This window comes from Amaranthus tricolor, chromosome 2 (genome assembly GCF_026212465.1).
Source record: "Amaranthus tricolor cultivar Red isolate AtriRed21 chromosome 2, ASM2621246v1, whole genome shotgun sequence".
NCBI classification, from domain to species: Eukaryota; Viridiplantae; Streptophyta; class Magnoliopsida; order Caryophyllales; family Amaranthaceae; genus Amaranthus; species Amaranthus tricolor.
The window spans coordinates 40601049-40620347 of NC_080048.1; the positions used below are offsets into that span (position 1 = coordinate 40601049).

The 19299-nt window shown below is 34.8% G+C and overlaps 1 protein-coding gene across 5 annotated transcripts in view; it reads left to right on the plus strand.

The window, feature by feature from the left end:
- Positions 1-19299, plus strand: part of LOC130806111 (callose synthase 7-like) — a 33932-nt gene that overhangs the window by 13367 nt on the left and 1266 nt on the right. For 4 of the 5 annotated variants that reach the window (XM_057671039.1, XM_057671040.1, XM_057671041.1 and 1 more), the window contains 21 exons: positions 46-150; positions 264-358; positions 492-573; positions 666-829; positions 1008-1131; positions 1395-1504; positions 1618-1714; positions 1785-1936; positions 4440-4549; positions 4795-4914; positions 4998-5066; positions 5161-5347; positions 5428-5563; positions 9491-9613; positions 11299-11417; positions 11505-11588; positions 12505-12617; positions 12690-12919; positions 17251-18048; positions 18134-18184; positions 18765-18950. In XM_057671039.1, the coding sequence (XP_057527022.1) occupies positions 46-150; positions 264-358; positions 492-573; positions 666-829; positions 1008-1131; positions 1395-1504; positions 1618-1714; positions 1785-1936; positions 4440-4549; positions 4795-4914; positions 4998-5066; positions 5161-5347; positions 5428-5563; positions 9491-9613; positions 11299-11417; positions 11505-11588; positions 12505-12617; positions 12690-12919; positions 17251-18048; positions 18134-18184; positions 18765-18950 (3255 nt within the window). Of the gene's footprint in view, positions 1-45; positions 151-263; positions 359-491; positions 574-665; positions 830-1007; positions 1132-1394; positions 1505-1617; positions 1715-1784; positions 1937-4439; positions 4550-4794; positions 4915-4997; positions 5067-5160; positions 5348-5427; positions 5564-9490; positions 9614-11298; positions 11418-11504; positions 11589-12504; positions 12618-12689; positions 12920-17250; positions 18049-18133; positions 18185-18757; positions 18951-19299 lie in introns of those variants that run through there. The other variant, XM_057671044.1, reaches the window with a different exon arrangement.

Below are 19299 nucleotides of genomic sequence, written 5' to 3' on the forward strand. Positions count from 1 at the left end.
AAGCTTATGTTTATTTCTTTTTCGACACTTTGTTTCCCTATATAGATACGCACGCTTGGAATGTTGCGCTCCAGATTTGAGTCTGTTCCTATAGCTTTCAGAAAGCGGCTTGTGCCACGATTGAAAGGGGAGGCTAAGTTGAGACCATTGGTACTGTTATCTACCATTGACTTGTAATTTTGTTGTGAACTGTGTTTACATATAATTCATGCTTAATGTCTTGATGTGCTGCCTTTAGCTAAAGTCTACATTTATCTTAGCAGGAGACTTTGGAAGCTCGAAAAAACATTGCGAAATTCTCTCAAGTCTGGAATGAATTTATACATTCTTTGCGGCTAGAGGATCTGATCAGTCACAGGTTGAGTCATCTTATTTGAGAACTGTTATTGCTCACCTTATTGACAGTTGACACATAAGAAATTTCTTTAATTTTTACAGGTTTTTCTTATCATATTCTGCTTAACTTATATATTTTTTCTTATCCACTTTAGTGAGAGAGATTTACTACTTGTACCTTACACTTCAAGTAGGGTTTCTGTGGTCCAGTGGCCTCCTTTCCTTCTTGCTAGTAAGGTGGGACTTATCGCTATCTTTTTCATGAGCTTTTTATACTTGGGAATTCCTTGTTTGACTGGTATCTCTTTATGTTTCTGTCTTTTCAATAGATTCCCATAGCGCTAGATATGGCAAAAGATTTCAAGAAAAAAGATGATTCCGAGTTATTTAACAAAATCAAGGATGATGATTACATGTCTTCAGCAGTGATTGAATGCTACGAAACTCTCAGGGAAATTCTCTTTGAGCTTTTGGAAGATGCAGATGATAAATTGTAAGTGTTTTTGTAATGCTAGTTTTTTTATTTTTTAATTTGTAATCATTATCATCATACCCAGTGTTTCCTGCTCATAGAAAGCTATGATAAAAGAAAGCAGCTAATCATCTCTAGCTGTATCATGTTATAAGAAGTGATACGCTTTTGTTTGCTCATCCTTTTTGTTATGTTTCAGATCAATCAAACAAATATGTGAAAAGGTGGAAACTAGCATACATCAGCGCAAATTTTTGGTCGAGTTTCATATGAATGGATTACCTATGCTTCATGACAAGTTGGAGAAGTTCCTGAAATTGTTGGTAAGATATCCCATTATGTTAATTTTTACCTGACCTCAAGTTTGCAATTTTTTAGCTACTTATTCAATTTTAAGTGCATGATTACTGAATGGTTTATCTTCTTTAGATTATTAGACCACCCAAAACTGCTCGCTCCAATAGCAGTTGATGGAGTAAGACTGAACATCAAGTTCTTTGAGCGTCGTGCATTGGGTTGATGTTGATTTTAGTTTTTGTTTATGCTCCATTCATATTTTTTTCTCACAAGATTTCATATTTGACAGCTGAGTGACAGTGAGTATGATGATGAGGACCTCTACAAGTCTCATATTGTTAATGTTCTCCAGGATATTATGGAGATCATTACAAAAGATGTTATGAGTGATGGATATGAGTAAGTTATATGTAATCATGCTATTTTTTTTGTTACATCATCTCAGCGTTTGTGGAAAATTGTAAGTAGTCGATACGATGTGTTATGTTGTATGCTTTTTGTGGGTGTTTCAGTATCCTGAAGAGAGATCAAATTGATGATGTGGGGAAAAGAGAGAGGTTCGTAAAGATACACATCAATCTCTTACGTAATAAATCATGGAGAGAAAAGGTACATCTTACTGTTTTGTTACCCAATACTTCCAGTATTTTAGCTTCATTTTCTATGTTTCTACTTCTAGGTTGTTCGGTTACATGTGCTCTTGAGTGAGAAGGAGTCAGCAATAAATGTGCCTACAAATTTGGAAGCACGTCGTCGAATGACGTTTTTTACTAACTCATTGTTCATGACTATGCCATATGCTCCCTTTGTGCGTAATATGCTTTCATTCAGGTGAGTCCTTCAAATTAGACTTATTTATTTATTGCTTTTGATGGGTTTTCTTTTTAACGTTTAAATATTGTTTTGATGGTACAATGAACAATTGTCAGATAAACAGCTGTATGGAATGAAAATTATTGCCGGAATAGCAGATGGCTAATGTCTCATTTATACTTTTTGGAGTAGCAAAAGCAAGCTTTTGACCTCATTATGAACATGTAGACTCAAAGTGTCACTATTTTGTTCCAACAATGCGATACAAGAGATGAACCAAATAATCTTCTAGGCATGGAGGACAATATCTTACCAAATATAGTTAAGCTAGTAGTATCAGTTTACAGGTTAATTTATAAATTTAGGACTTAAACAAATATATGATCAAGATTCTTGTGAGAGACAATCTCTTTGAAACATTATCTCTAATTGGCCGACCCATAAAGGTAAATGTAAAGTGAGTTACTCGGTGGGCATTAAGGATATTGTAAGTAGGCGTTTAAGATATTGTAAGTACTACACACTTACTCGGTGGGCATTAAAGATATTGTAAGTAGGCATTAGGGATACGGTAAGTAGGCATTAAGGATGAATTAAGTGGGCATTAAGGATGATGTAAGTAGGCATTAAGGATACTGTAAGTAAGCATTTAAGGATACTATAAGTAGGCATTAAGGATATTATAAGTAGGTATCAAGAATACAGTAAGTAGACATTAAGGATGATGTAAGAAGACATTAACGATGATGTAAGTAGGGATACAATAAGTAGGCATTAAGTTTTAATGGGTTGGGCCTGAGAGACGTCTCTCAGAGAGATTGTCTCTTAGGAGATGGACTAAAATCTGATTGGCACGTAATATCAATCTATTGATGAGAGACTTGTTGGAAAAGTTATAAAAATTCTGAAATCTTAAAAGAGAACTCAAATACCATATGTCAAAAATAATCTATTTTGTCTTATTTACTTCCTACAAAGATCAATGAGAAGAGACAAAATAGCTCAGAACTTTGTGTTGAAAAAGATGGATGGAGTCATGGAGCTGGTGGGTGGGTGGGGACTGGCGAGAAATGTGTTAGATATGGGGAAGGGGTTATTTGAATTAAGCGGTGTCATGAACAGTGCAAAATGACTGTGCAACAAGCCATGAAGATGAGGAAATCCATATGCAGTGACACAAATCGCACCAAGACACGCATTAGTACGACGAAAAAAAGGTATGGGAGTTGCTTCATAAGGGTCTTGATCCAGGAAATAGTCGCCATGAGACAAACTCCCCTACTAAAAGTTGCAAACATCCTTGTGCGACGCTTTATGTGCCCTCATCATTGCTTCCTTGCGATCCTACAACACTCGCTCAATAATAAGCAAGATACTATGACAATAAGTCTGGCATCTCTTCCCACCACAATGCATTTCCAAATGAGATTACCACTACACCATTTTTCCATAAGAGAAAAGTGAATATGAGTTATACAAATGAGATTGAGGAAGTTAGTTTAGAGAAGTAAAGGTTTGAGCCAGTTTGACATTTTGACTACTATTTTAATTTCATATTTTGGTAAAATAGTAGCCAGTAAGTTTGTTTGGCCGTATTATGATTTCTTTGCAAAGAAAGTGTTTTAAATCATATAGATTGAAATAAACTTGAATCATAACAAAAATTATATTCAGCAAATAAAAATGAAGCCTCCCTATAATTATCCCATTTAAAAAAAATCTAGTGTTTATCACTCTATTACTCGTCTAGTAAATCTCCAAAAAATAAAAATACTATTAAAATTAAGATAGCAAAAATATAAACACACATTAAAAAGGATAAATGTAAAATTATGAAAGGTAAAAAGTAATGAAAGTATAATATAAATTTATTAGTTTATAAAAAAATAAATGTTAACATCGTTTGATCCTTTAACCTTAAGAGACAAATGTGCAACTCCAACCACTGAGCTATAATATTTTTTGTTAAATTTTTGCACTCTTCAAATTATATATCATATATTGGTAAGGGGGCCAAAGCTAACAATAAAAAGAAGCGCATTTTCGGCAAGGGGGGCCGAACCTCCCCCGTCCATATTGATAAGACAGTCAACCATGGAAGTAAGATCCTATAAGAAATATCAAGTTGTATGTGTCATATTGATAAGACAGTCAACCATGGAAGTAAGTTTCCATGAAATGACATGATGGGTAAAGTGAGGATCAATACTAGAATAAATCAAGATAGTTTTGACCACTTTAAGAAGAACTTGAAGTTCCACCTATATGTTTCGTTTTTATGTCTGGGATTTTGAATCTAAAATGCAAGTTATTGTGACTGAGATGACTATCCCCCATGGTGAGAGATTTTTCTCTTTATCCTTTTTTTCATTTGAGGAAGTGGGTAGGTGGCTGTTGGACATCTTCCAAGTTCCATGTTTTGAAAGATTTCAATTTTTGAAGGACCTTCCATTGTAATAATAACTCTTGATCTATTTGTTTTCTTGAAATCCAGTGGCTTAATGTGTCTCACATATGACAGTGTTTTGACCCCATATTACAAAGAAGATGTTCTCTATTCATGGGAGGAACTTCATGAGGAAAATGAGGATGGAATTTCAACCTTATTCTATTTGCAGAAGATCTATCCAGGTTAGTCCTTATTCCTTAATATATGTCTATAGAAGTTGCAGCAATGTATTTTGTACTACCTTCCTCCATGGCGATCTTAGTTGGTCGAGTTCAGACTGCACACTTTGTAGTTTATTCTTTTTGAACATGGCAATAGTGGGAGCTTTGGTACATTTTATTATTGCATTGAGGATTTTTGTCTTCCATTATTGATTTTTTTACTAAGCTTGGTTTTTGCTGCAACTTTTGCGCTGGGATCATTCTAGATGAATATAAGAATTTTTTGGAACGAGTAAATGATCCAAAACTAGGATATGCTAGCAAAGACCACAAAGAGTTGATACGTCTCTGGGTATCTTATAGAGGGCAAACACTTTCTAGAACAGGTGATTGCATGCTGATCACTCATCATCATTGACTCTGTTGCAAATGTTGACCTTTATTTAAGCTGCTTGTTTGTCTGTTCTAGTCAGAGGGATGATGTATTATCGTCAAGCTTTGGATCTTCAGTGCTTTTTGGAATATGCAGAAGATAAGGGTGTGAATCTTTCTCCATGTTTCCCTTTTGATTTCTGGAATTATCAGTGCTGAGTTTCATTTTAGATCATGACTCATCATTTTTTGCATGCCAGCTATCTTTAGTGGCTACAGAACCATTGAGGAAAGTGACACACATGAGAAGATTTTTAACTATTCGCAAGCTCTCACTGATTTGAAGTTCACGTATGTTGTCTCTTGTCAAGTCTATGGTAATCAGAAGAAGTCTAGTGATGCTCGTGACAGAAGCTGTGCTAATAACATTCTGAATCTCATGCTAACGTGAGTTGCTTTTGTAAGTGAAAGGTAGCTAGTGGCGATGGGACTGCAACATATGTTTTAGTAATATAATATTTTTGTAGGTACCCATCCTTGCGTGTTGCTTATATAGATGAGAGAGAGGAGAAGTTGGAAAGAATATATGATGGTAAAGTGGAAACCAAATCTGAGAAGGTCTATTACTCTGTTCTTGTCAAAGGTGGTGATAAATTGGATGAGGTGTGTAGCCTTTCAATACTCTTTAATCTTCGTCAAACCATCTAACATTTTATGCTATCTTAATCCTGCTCTTAAATGAACATTGGTCGAAAGAAATCGACGTCCCCCTGTAGTAAATTGTAAAGCTGCTTATTTTTTAATACGGTTAGTCCTCTATCATTTAATAATGGCAACATACTTCGCATAAAGCTCGGACTTTCCACGGTGAAATGTTTCAACTATTTAATGATGGAGGATGGATTTTCTTTTTTTTTTTTATTAATAATACCAGTCCTTTCTAGAATTTTTATAATCCATATTCCCTCCATCAGAGTAATTGCAACAGTTCCACTTGATTTTAATAATTTACTAATTTTTAGTAACATTGGTTACTACTTACTACTCTAAAATTGAAGACAAGAATGGTTGAATTTGTGATTGGCAATTGTGAAAGCAGAACTCTGGCAATCGTTCTGCACATATTGGAAACCTTTTAGGGTGAAGACTGAAAAGCTAGTTGAGTTCTGCTTGTTATCTTCTAGATGCCCTTAGAATACACATCACATTTGATTGGGTTTGTAGATGAGCATGTATAGCAGAGTAAAAGATTACCAAAGAATGGAACCTTGTCAGGTGATATTTTGAACCTTGAATCTCTTTTCAGTATCACAAACAAAAGTCATCAGTATACAGCCGAAGTAGGGTTTAAAGGTATTTGCTTATGTACTAATCTTACTTGGAAATGGGTTCGTTTTGGTACTTAGAATGGTTGTGGGAACATATTCATTGCCTAGTTCTGTTAATGCAGTCCAAAAGTGCACTACTGCTTGTGCCAAGTCTTACCTCACTCATTGGGCTAGTTGAATTTGGTCCGTAGCTTTACCCCCGTTGACTCATGAAAATATATTTTAGTGATTTTATCACTCAAAAGACTTGTGCAGATAGAGGTAGAAACAAAGCAGATTAAAATGACTCATGAAAGAGGTGATGTTGCTATGTAGTGATACTCAATACTCATAATATGGCCATTTATCAAGAGAAACATGAGTGAAGAGATTCGTCTTGGATATAAGGAGATGAACAGGAAATCATTCTGGTTCTGTAGAACCAAAATCTTGATGGATTCACATGGATGACTTCTTCAAACATGCTTATTCTTTTCTAGAACATGCTTAACTAGACACTTTGGTGTTCATGATTCTTCATTCACTTACACAGAAAGGCTACAGCTTCCATGCTCATATGAGCACCATAAGTTTAGTGACCAAGATGCCAGTAATTGGTGCTGCAACTGTGAGCCTTGTGTTGGTAAGGGGTAATAAGAAAATGGGTGAAGCGTCCTTTATGCAAATATGGATTGGTTAAGCAAGTTAATGAGAACTATACGAGACAGAAAACACGAGGTTGGACAGCCATTAAGCTTTTGCTGTATTGGAAGGGTTTTAAGTCCAAAGAGTAAAGGAGAAGGATTAATCTAATGGAAAGACAAAATTAAGCTTTTTTTTAAAATGATTTGATCGTGGTGGATAAATGTTTTGCTTAGAAGAATGCTTTTTTCTCTTAGGGCCATAAGGTTAATATATAAAAGGACTTATAGATGAAGTCATAGCACATTGCCTTGCTTACTTGAATCTTGGGTTTTGTAAGCAGCTAAATATGGATAAGTAGTTAAATGTCTTTATAAGCAGTTAAATATGGATAAGTAAATGTTTAATGTGGAGCATAGAAGCCCACTCATCAAAAAATCCTCCTTCAATTTTCTCTATTGAAACAGACAGTGTAATGGAAGGATTTGTAAATACATAGACAGCATATGCTCCTTAAAATGAATCATTGACTTTAAAGATTTCATGTAGTTGTCACAGATTAGTAGATTTAAGCTTTTCAACACTTCCAAAAATATTCTAGCACTTATGCCCTTGCTTGTCTGATGTCTGATATTCTACATCTGAAACTTTTTTCCACGGAAGGTTTAGGCCTTCTCTTGTTATATCCATCTTCCTTGTGTTGTCATATTTTCATGCCCATCTTTCTACTGTATAATTAAATCTTGCACCAGGTACATAAATATGTTATTTATCACTTGTTTGGTGGCTATGATTCTGTTCTCTGGGGTGACTTTTGAAGTGCTAGCAAAATGTTCTATTTCTTAGTTTTTACGAACTTGCACTGCCTGCTAATGGATCTGTCAATCCAATTGATCCAATCTGAAATCCAATCAATCCAAAAATGGGTTTCTAAAACATCTTTATTAGATATGGATAGTTTCAAAATTATCAAATTGGATATGGATATTTTTCAAAACTTTGTTTATACGTATATATTTGAAAATTGGAAACTGAGTTGGTTATTTTCAGATATTTCAAAATTTTATAACCCCTCAACTGGATATCTGATGACCTTTTTTAAAATCATTTCTCACTTCAAATTTGGATAGGAATGGATGTCATTTCCCCTAGACCTTGGATATAGATTTGCCGATTTCTTTTGGATTTTGGAAAACTTGGATCAAATGAATGAACACCCACAAAATTGTTTGTTTCCAAGGTCAAGTAGAAACTCCAAAATATTGTCGTGAGTTGATTCCCTTGTTGGCAAGTAACTAAACTCAATTTGTAAGGTAAACAAAATAACAAAGTTATCAATGGTCATGCTCATGGGACATGATAGGTGTCCCAGTTCCCAGGAGGTTTAAGCAGTTTTCTTTATTGGCTGGACCAGGTTACTATAAACAATCTTTTTGACCATCGAACATTGTGTCTATGCTTATTGTAACACCCCGACGGCACGACCCCATCAGACCCCCGTTGACTACCCATGGAGACTATAGACTGGCCCCACCCACACAAGTCTTTTCCGCGCACTTTGGCCTCACTTGTGTGCACCCATGAAAACTTTCCAGGATGTCACTCATCCTAAGATAGCTCTCCATCAAGCACCCTTAACTGGGGAATTTTTAGAAAATGGACTCCCTTGAAAAGATTTACCTTGTTGATATGGGTAGTCTATCAGTCCTTTTTAAAGCTCAACCCGGGGTATTACACTTATAACCATCTTTTTTGTTGTTTTTTTGTTAGTGAGAAATACATAATAGTGTATGGTAAAAGGTGTATGTATCAGCGTCTTCCAATGAAAGCTGATTATCATACTGTTCATTCTTGTAGCTTATTTAGTGTAGGAAAATTGGCACAAATAATCCTAACTATGCTTGATCATCTCAAAATATACCAAGCTGTAATACATTCTTGAATAATCCCAACTATTATGGATAATAGCATAGGCTCATTACTAAGATATCTACATCTCATTTCATTTTATTATTTAATTTTTTCCTGAGTCAGCATACACTGTAGATTGGATTTCACTTATTAAATTGTATTTTGGGCTACTGCATGATTGGTGGATCAATCATCAATTTAAAACAATAACCGTTATAAATGAACAAGTTTATGACCTCTAGACAACTTTTTGCAATAAACATAATGAGAGTTCTGGTTCACAAATGCTACTGTAGTAACTAGTACTAGCTCACAAACTCTGATAAATGAATTGTATCTGAGCATAGTCACAAGTGACATGCATGAGCATCCTTATATTCATTTATTGAATTATATCTAATCAATGTTTGAACTCTGTCTTTTTTTTTTTTTTTTAATTAATGAGTAATCACAAGTTCAAGCCAAGCTGAAATCGAGCTATTTGTCGGAAGAGTTTTTGTGCAATCACTGTTCTTAAGATTTTGCATTTTTCTTTGACCTCTTTATAATTCATGATAAATGTATTTATCTTAAGTCACACGGGACTCTGAGGAACGAACTGGGATAGTCTTGTTGTTTTGATTGCTGACAACAATCTAGTTTGCTAAGTACCATATACCTTCTAGCATTTCAGTGTCATATCCTAGCCTATGACATTTATAGTATTGACTAAAATTTTATTTATTTCTAGGAAATTTATCGGATCAAGCTTCCTGGTCCACCGACAGAAATTGGTGAAGGAAAGCCCGAGAACCAAAATCATGCCATTATATTCACACGTGGAGAGGCCTTACAGACAATAGACATGAACCAGGTAAGTTTACTATACATAGTTTGCTTAGTTATGATTCACTCATCGGTTAACTTCCCTTTATGACTTCTGTGTACGGATAGCAAGGTGCAGTCGAGATTTAAAGGGGCATGGTTTGTGTGATTGCGTGTGTTGGGGCCTGAGGGGAACGAATTTGCAGAATCCAAGCATCAAGTAAAACATATATAATACAACAGACCAACGCCAAAGCCTCAATCCCAACATGTGGGGTTTGCTACATGAAGCAAAACAAATAACCTAAGAGATTGTTGGTGACAAAGATTATACCTTAATAGTTTATTTGGCCCAATCTAATACCAGCTTACAACTAAGAAAACAGTAGAATTTAATAGAAAATAATTCGTCAAAAAAGGATATTAGACAAACTCCCTCCGTTCCTTAATGATTTTCCCATTTACTATTTTGGACCGTTTCACTTGTTCTCCTAAAGAATCTTTCTATTTATACCACAAATTTTAGACATAATTTACCTTGTTCATTCTAATTTTAATATTTTAGTAATGCTAATGGTCCCACATCTTTCATTAACGTCATTTAACATTTTTGTGTTACTTATGTTCCCTCATTTTTCCCACTAACTTTATTTAAATATTTTTTAATAATTGTAGTCCCCATATTTTTTCCCTAACTTCATTTTAATATTTTTTAATGTTTATGGTCCTCATTTTTTTCATTAACTTTTATTCAATAAAATAATATATTCACCATCTAAAAAATTCAAATTTTCTTAATTCTCGTGAACATTCCTTATGGGAACATAAATAGGGAATGGAGGGAGTATATGCTTGGCTTGTCTTATACTTTTGAACTTGGTTTAGTAGATTTGAAGCAGGAGGATAAGCTAATATGATCAGTTTTGACTGACATAGGTTCTAAAGGATAGAGGGCTAATGGCTGTAAAAAAGTTCAAAATTTCTGGTTTTGACTTTTGAACAGTAGTATTGCAGTATTGCATAATGTGACTCCACCTGGGTGAAGGATCGTAAGAAATTAAGAATAGGGTATACTTTTATTTTCTTCGTGCCCTTATGGATTTAAAAGAAAGTTGTTATCCTTTGAATGTATGAAAGAATGGGAATTAGAGTACAAGTACTGCAGCATTATAATATATTCCCTCTGCCCATAAGGAATTGTCACTTTAAAAGTGCTAGTTAAACGAGCAGCATACAACCAAATATGTGCAGAGGTAGAAAATGTGTCTACTTCTTATCATTCAATAGTGTTCTCTAGAAATTCTCTCATAGGCATTTATTGCAACATTATAATATATTCCCTCTGCCCAAAACAAATTGTCACTTTAAGAGTGCTAGTTAAACGCAGAGGTAGAAAATGTATATAGTGTTCTCTAGCAATTATCTCTTTGGCAGTTATTGATTGTTGATTATAACTGCTTTTTATCTATTGGAGCTGATTTAACCGATAATTACAGTTTTCCCCTTGAATATTACTGTCGTAAATAGAACAGAGATTAAAAGTTTAGACATGATTTGCCTATAATTTTATTTTCTATTAATTTTAAAATCTATTACCAGGCTAGGTATGTATTTTTCCTTCTGTATTCTGATAAACTTTGGGAGTTGGGAACTTAAGAATCTATTAAATTTACTGCATATTATAATTCTAACTTTGGTTTGTGCTAAATGTAACCTCTTGATGTCCTATCATAGGATAATTACTTTGAAGAAGCTTTTAAAATGAGAAATGTTTTGGAAGAGTTTCAAAAGTCCCGTCGTAAGCGTCGGAAACCTACCATTTTGGGTCTGAGGGAGCATATTTTCACAGGAAGGTTTGCCCTGTATTCTTTCAATATAGTGATTTCCATTTAATAACTTTAAACAATATTTTTGGTAATCTCTGTGGTTTTAACTTACAGTGTTTCATCCCTAGCTTGGTTTATGTCCAATCAGGAGACTAGCTTTGTAACCATTGGTCAGAGAGTCCTTGCTAACCCTCTGAGGTAGTACTGATTTCTTGTGCCATTTCTGAACTGCTTTTTCTCAATGATGGTTATCTTATGTTCCTGTCATGATTTGAGTATATAGAGAATGTCATATATGGACTTGGTTGACAAACCTTAAAAGGTATTAATATAGTAAGTATTTTTTACGGTAAATGTGCAATCAAATACAATCATTGGGAAATACTTGCTATTATTAGGTTGGTCCACACTAAAATAGACCAAGTCTATACAAGACTTTTACGAGTATATATAACCTGAATAAAAATTAGTGGGTCATAATCCAAAAATCTCTGACCGTAACTCGAGAATGACCCGACCTGTTTCAGAAAATACTGGTTCTGACTGTAACCCAAAACCTGACTGTTTTTACCTGTTTTCCCAATTCTTTCAAAATTTTAGTGTCACGTTATAATTTTTAGTCGGGACCCATAACATGTATGGTAATGTTTCTATTTTGAGTTGATATTTCATTGTTGAAGTCTTTAAAGCAATATATTGATTCTTTTGTATGTGTACACCTTTAGCCTTTTCTCATGCTTGTCAGCAACTTATGCGATTTCACTGGATTCTGCTCGTTAATACCGTAAAGGACCTCAACATATTGGTGAATTAGTCTGTTGCAGAGCTGATGTGGCTGGTCCAAGGACCAAGATTGATACAAAAAAAATTTTAACACCGTAAATTTGATATATATATTTTATCAGGCGTGAGTGGATCTTTAGTTATAACTTATGACGGACTACATATTGTAAAATTTTGCATTATTTTATATTTTTTTTGAAGGCTACCGGCCCAGATCTGTATACTTACAAATGGACTTGTTCATTTAATCCTCATCGTTTATTTGAAAGTTAGAAGTTCTGCGTCATGGTTGTATAATGTTCTTATGTTATTTTCTGCTGTAATGAGACAGGGTGCGTTTCCATTACGGCCATCCTGATATATTTGACAGACTATTTCACATAACTAGGGGAGGAGTTAGCAAAGCTTCAAAAGTCATTAACCTGAGCGAGGATATATTTTCAGGTTTGCCCTTTCCGTGTCAACAAAATAATTCTAGTATTTGTAGCCTTTTCTGATGTTCCTAGGTAAACATAGGTTTTAACTCAACTTTACGCGGAGGCTTCATCACGCATCACGAGTATATTCAGGTAGGAAAAGGACGTGATGTTGGAATGAATCAAATATCCCTATTTGAGGCTAAAGTTTCCAGTGGAAATGGTGAGCAAACACTCAGCCGTGATGTTTATCGACTTGGCCGACGATTTGACTTTTACAGGATGCTTTCATTCTACTACACCACTGTGGGATTCTACTTGAGTAGCATGGTATGTGGCCTGGAAAGGTTGAACTTCTAATTTATTATAAAACTATGATTTTATTGTGACTACCTTAATTTAAAAAGATGCATTAAAGTGTTAAATCTATTAATATGAACATATTTGAGAGGTTAGAATGAAACATTATTCATCAATGCCCCAAGCAATATTGAATTTCACGGAAATTAATTTGAGAGGAAAATATCCAAAATACTGTGGAGATGTGGGATAGGCGTGATCCTTGAAGTAATTGAGTCTTCTAAAGCTATAACTAGAGAAGAATTATCCACCCCATTGCTCCAATCCCCTATCCCCTCTTCTCCAAAAAAAGGGACACAAAAGAAAAGACTTAGCTCACTAGGGGGAACTTGTTTTTGTGAAGTGATCTTTTGTTGTTGTGCACAAGATTTCTGTGACCTTGAACTTAAAATAAAGTAATTGAAATTTTAAAGTTGTATTTGGACCTTTATTACCTCCAACACAATTCAGCTCGGTAAGGGGGATAGGAATGGAATTGCAATACGTAACCTAGAGTGACTCAGGAACACGGGTCAAACAATCATTTATGTATCGAAAATGAATTCGATTAATGTACTTCATATACCTTGTTTTAAAAGACCTTTTTCAGTGTTCTAGGCTTTATTTCTTTGGTTTTCTCCCTTTTCTCTCCTTTAATCTTATATAGAGGTCAAATATTCTTTATCAATATAAGATGAAGTTTAGCTAAACTAAACTGAGACGACATCTTAAGACATTCAGGTCACATAGCAATTTGGGACGGCTTTGTAGTTACAAAATGGAGCTACATCTCATGTTCTAAGTTTTCATGGTTTAGACCCTTCTGTTGTTTTGTTTTTCCTTATCCACAATCAAACATGATACCACTCGTTCTCTCCTTGTTTTTGATCTCTTCTTCCCCTCTTTTTTCTTCCAACAAAGTCTTGTAACTTTCTTAGAAAATATGTTGAGGCATTGAAGGAAAAGAATACAACATTAACAATGCCAAAATCTTAATCTCGATTATCTAGAATAATCTACGCGATCCAGAATGAATTGATGTGACAGATTTTTGCTAATAAAGAGTGTACTTTATTCGGCCCTTGTTTTTAATACTAATCTACAACTATGAACATCATTTGAATGATCATCCATATATGTATCTGACTCTTCTATTCAACTCTATTTATTATCACATGCTCATGCAAATTCTTATTTTTTGTCTTCACTCTTGTTTGTCCATTCTCAGCTTACCTCTTGTAAGCACTGTAAAGTTTCAACCTTCAACTTTTCTAATTATGCATTTTTAGATCTTTGGACATGTTTAAAGTTTAGTTTTGAAAAGCGCGAGGCACACTGAGGCGCAAAAATTCCTTAGAGCTTAAGCGTAAAGTCCAGGGCAAAGGTGGGGGCTTTTTGTTGCCGAGACACACTTTTTTTGTTAAAAAAGATTAAATCAATTTTGAAACAAATATTTTACTTCTAATCTAACATGATATTCATATTATGGTATCAACAAGCTTGAAAATAATCATTATCCTTGCGGTAAATATGCTTTTCCACATAGCTGTTATAATGAGAATATGAAGAATACCCAAAGTTATTTCTTTGTTAAGCAAACAAGCATAAGTTATTTACTCAACCCAACAAGGAGGCACATCGGGCACACAAAGGCGTGAAGCACATCGAGTCCAACAAGGCGCACGTTAAAAATTTTCTCACTTAGCCGAGTCGTTTTCAGCTGAGCCTGAGATCGAGGCGTACAAGGAGCAAAGCGAGGCATACTTTTTAAAACTAAGGATTAAACTAATGTTAAAAATTTTCTCTCATTTTTTCTTCAAAATTCATCTCTTAAGACCCTTTCTTATGTCTAAAATTTGAATCCTATCCTTTTGAGTGTGTCCACTATCCACCTTAATATGTGCATTTCACCTACTTTGGTCTCTTTCAAAAAGCCATTATTCTAAATCATTCTCGCTCATATAGTAGTGTTGGTATAATGGCATTGTGGTAGATGTTTGTTGTTAATAACTCTTCGTTGAGACACCCACACTAAATTCTATGCTTAAATTATTGATTAATTTCTCATGATTATGAAAGGTTGACCCAAGGTACTTAAACACTCACTTGGAAGCAACTTCTTTGTATCTACTTCACCATACCTCTGTCATGGTCTTTCATGCCGAAATGATATTCCATATATACTTTGATTTAATTAAACCTTTTTTATTTTAATGCTTGCCTCCATATCTCTAGTTTAGCATTGACCTTATCACTAGGTTCATCACTAATTCAATGTCGTTAGCGAATAACATGCATCATCAAACTTCTCCTTCGATAGATCTTGTTATCTCATTTTGGATCATTACAAGCAGAAAAAAGCTCATAGTAGTTAATTTATATAGAAAAATTGTGGTTGAAAATTCTTTAGGCCCTTCTTGATATATCTTGATATTGGTATTTGTTGGAAAAATTGTATGATCCCACATTGAAGAATTAGAGAGAGGTTGACAAATCTCACATTGAAGAATTAGAGAGAGGTTGACAAAATATAAGCTTGATGGGTTACTTCTCCAATAACCAATCGGGTTTAGGATGAAATTTTATTGGGTTTGTGTGCTATCAATTCTCCTCTTGTGCTAGTCTTGTTGTGTACAAGCCATAGTGTAAAAATGCGTTAACGGTTGCGATCACAGTAATGAAACGCTGATGCGGTAACGGGAGTGATGCAGTTATCATATCGTCTAAATATCGGCCGAAACTGTAAGATATCGCTTAATGCGGCTCAAAATGCCGTTTTTTACACCTTTACAACGCCGGAAATATCGGTTTGAAAACCTTTACAACGTGGCTAATGTGATGCGATGCGGCCTTGTTTTTATTCTATGGTACAAGCCCAATAGTAAATTTATCATGGTATTAGAGGTACAGAAAAAAAATCTTAATCTTCCATAAAAAACAATGTGCGGGTTGAAAAAGAATGGCGTTTCCGCCCAATAAAAAGATGGATTCACATGTGACGGGAAATGTTGGAAAAATAACGCACATGTGATCTCACATTGAAGAATTAGAGGTTGACAAACAGAAAGCTTGATGGGCTATATCTATAATCAATTGGTTTTGTTGGTTTGTGTACTGTTAACTCTCCTCCTATGTTGGTTTTGTTGTGTACAAGCCCAATGACAAATTTATCAGCTTCTACTTCCTCAACACTCGTATAGAGGAAAAGAACAATCCCAAAAAGGAAAATGAGGAAGTTGAGGAACTTCTAGAGAGGACTAAAATTTTTCTACCGGTTTGGTGACATGTGTAAATGGTAGGTTGGTGGTACTATAGGTCGTGTCAGTGCAATCCGACATAGTGGCTAGTGACTTTGGGTGGAGTTGGGGGAAGGTAAAGTACAAATGTGTTCTCCATAGCTTCTTGAGAAGATCTCTTAAAGCCTTGAAGTGAAAAAAGATATTCTTCATTTCGGTTTTTCTTTATCAAATATCGACTAAACACTATTTTAACAATTTAAGGTTACAGGAGATTGTTGAACAATATCAAATGGTCAACTTATAAAACACTAGCTTTCTATGTGGAACATGCCTCGCGTTTTCCTATATGAAGTAAGAACTATATTTGGAGAACAAGGTTAGACAACGCAATAATCAGAGTTGCGCTAGGATAAAGAAAATATTCTCATTATAAAAGAGTCTTACTTGTCTTAAATACTCAAAATTTAGGTAGGAAAAATTCAAGTCATTGTGAATTCTTGCATGAACTTATTAACAAAAATCACAGATAATGGATTCTTTTGCTTAAGCACACGATTCCAACCATATTAAAATCCTTAAAAGCACAATTTTTTTGCTTAAAGACTGAAGTAATGAGATTTTTCCTATAGCATTCTCTTTTAATGCACTGCAGCAAATACTTATTGAGTTTGCTACTCTTAGAGTGTAAAGCTTGTTCATGTTGCTTGAATAATGAAAAGTTTTATTGTTATATTATGTATCATGTTTAGTTTCCTTGAGAAATGGGTTAAAATAGAAGGCAAATAATGGTCACAATAGCCAGTTATTGACTTATTGTGTATTAGTGCTTTGAAAACCTATTTTTGAATGGCTTGGTCTTTTTTTCTGTATTAAGGTAATTGGGATGACTGGATCACAGAGTTCTAAAATATTCTTTTTACTTGTGCTTTGTGAATCTTAAAATATTATATATGTTTTCACAACATGCCGAAGTTGTTGCTCCTGCCTAATTGTTTCTGGAGAGGGACTTGGTTGCCATCAACTGTATAATTTTATGCTTTATTTATCTTTGTGGGAAATCTCATATGTTTTTTTGATTGTCAGGTTACTGTTCTGACAGTGTATGTATTTTTATATGGACGGCTGTATATGGGCTTGAGTGGGCTAGAGAAGTCGATCATACAGAGCGCAACAATAAATGAAGCCAAAGCCCTTGAACAAGCTCTTGCACCACAAACTATGTTTCAAATTGGTGTTCTTCTAGTACTACCAATGATTATGGAAATTGGCTTGGAGAGAGGTTTTCGTACAGCAATAGGTGATTTTATCATCATGCAACTTCAGCTAGCTTCTGTATTTTTTACTTTTCAGCTGGGGACAAAGGCACATTATTTTGGAAGAACTATCTTACATGGAGGTTCTAAATATCGAGCAACAGGGCGTGGGTTTGTCGTTTTCCATGCAAAATTTGCAGACAATTACAGGAGGTACTCACGAAGTCATTTTGTGAAGGCTCTGGAGCTTTTCATTCTATTAATAGTTTATGAAGCCTATGGGAACTCTTATCGAAGCTCAAATCTCTACCTATTTGTTACATGGTCCATGTGGTTTCTTGTTGGTTCGTGGTTGTTTGCTCCTTTCATCTTTAATCCATCAGGATTTGACTGGCAAAAGACTGTTGATGATTGGACAGATTGGAAAAGATGGATGGGTAATCGCGGTGGGATTGGTATACAGCCTGATAAAAGTTGGGAATCTTGGTGGGATGGAGAACATGAACATCTGAGATATACTACTGTCAGGGGGAGATTCTTGGAAATTGTCATTGCTTGTCGCTTCTTTGTTTATCAATATGGGATTGTCTACCATCTTGATGTATCTCATAAAAGCAAGGATTTCTTGGTATTTTTTCTGTTTCATATCTATTTGTTAGATAATGCTGAAAGTCACAAATTCCTGATCCTTTTCTATGATTTTCTCTTGATAGGTCTATGCGCTTTCTTGGGTGGTCATGGCTATTGTACTTCTTGTGTTGAAGGTAACATTTGCAAATTATCTCTTTAATTTCACGCTCCGTTTGGTTTATGGTGGTAATGAAAATGAGTGTTAATTTTATTGAAAATGCTATGTAATTCGGAATAAAACTCCTTCTCAAGCATGTTTTTGCTTCATAATTTCCCATTACTTCCGAATACCACCTTCTCAAGTGGTAATGATGGAATTAATTTTGTGAACAAAAAAATTATTGGAGTAGGACAAGCATAACTTCAAACTTGTAAGGTTATTTTTCTAGCTAAATTACATTACGTCATCATCATTCCCAACGTTCAATACCAATTATGAAACGGCCCATCAATGCAATAAAATGATGTAATTTAGAGCTTGGATGTCATGCAACATAATAAATGTAGTAGTTATAGTTGAAATCTATTTCATATTGTTACATACCATCGTCAATGGGTATTGGGTAATGGAACATATGCTAAGCTTCAACGTGGTGGGCGGAGGCTTTGCGTCATATTACCCTCTTCACAGGCTTTATTTGTATGTTGGCATTGAAATTAAGTTATTTGAAATTCTACTGATATGTATCTTTTTATGGACTTGTGAGTGATTAGATGGTCTCGATGGGAAGGAGGAGATTCGCTACTGATTTTCAGCTGATGTTTAGAATTCTCAAAGGACTTCTATTCCTCGGTTTTCTATCTGTAATGACTGTTTTGTTTACCGTATGCAACCTCACCATAGTGGATGTGTTTGCTTCTATCCTGGCTTTCCTTCCCACGGGGTGGGCTATGCTATTAGTAAGTATACACTACTTTTCTTTGCAGTTTCATTTCATGGTTCTAACTTATTATACCAATTTGTGTATATACATAATACATTATAGACACTTTTTTTTCAGTTTGTGTATTCATACATTATAGACACACTATTGAAGTCCTTAAAAGTTGAAAGAACAAGTCATCCTTCCTATGTTGCTTAGTGCTACGCCAATATAGTTTCTTGAATTATTTTTCTCAAAAGTTTAGAAGAAAGTTACATGAATTAGAGTTTTAGTAGTGGTGGTTACATTTAACGGTTAAACTTAGATCCTAGTCAATTGCCCTCGCCCCACCACCCAAGATATGGCAAAATTACGGGTCCTGTTAC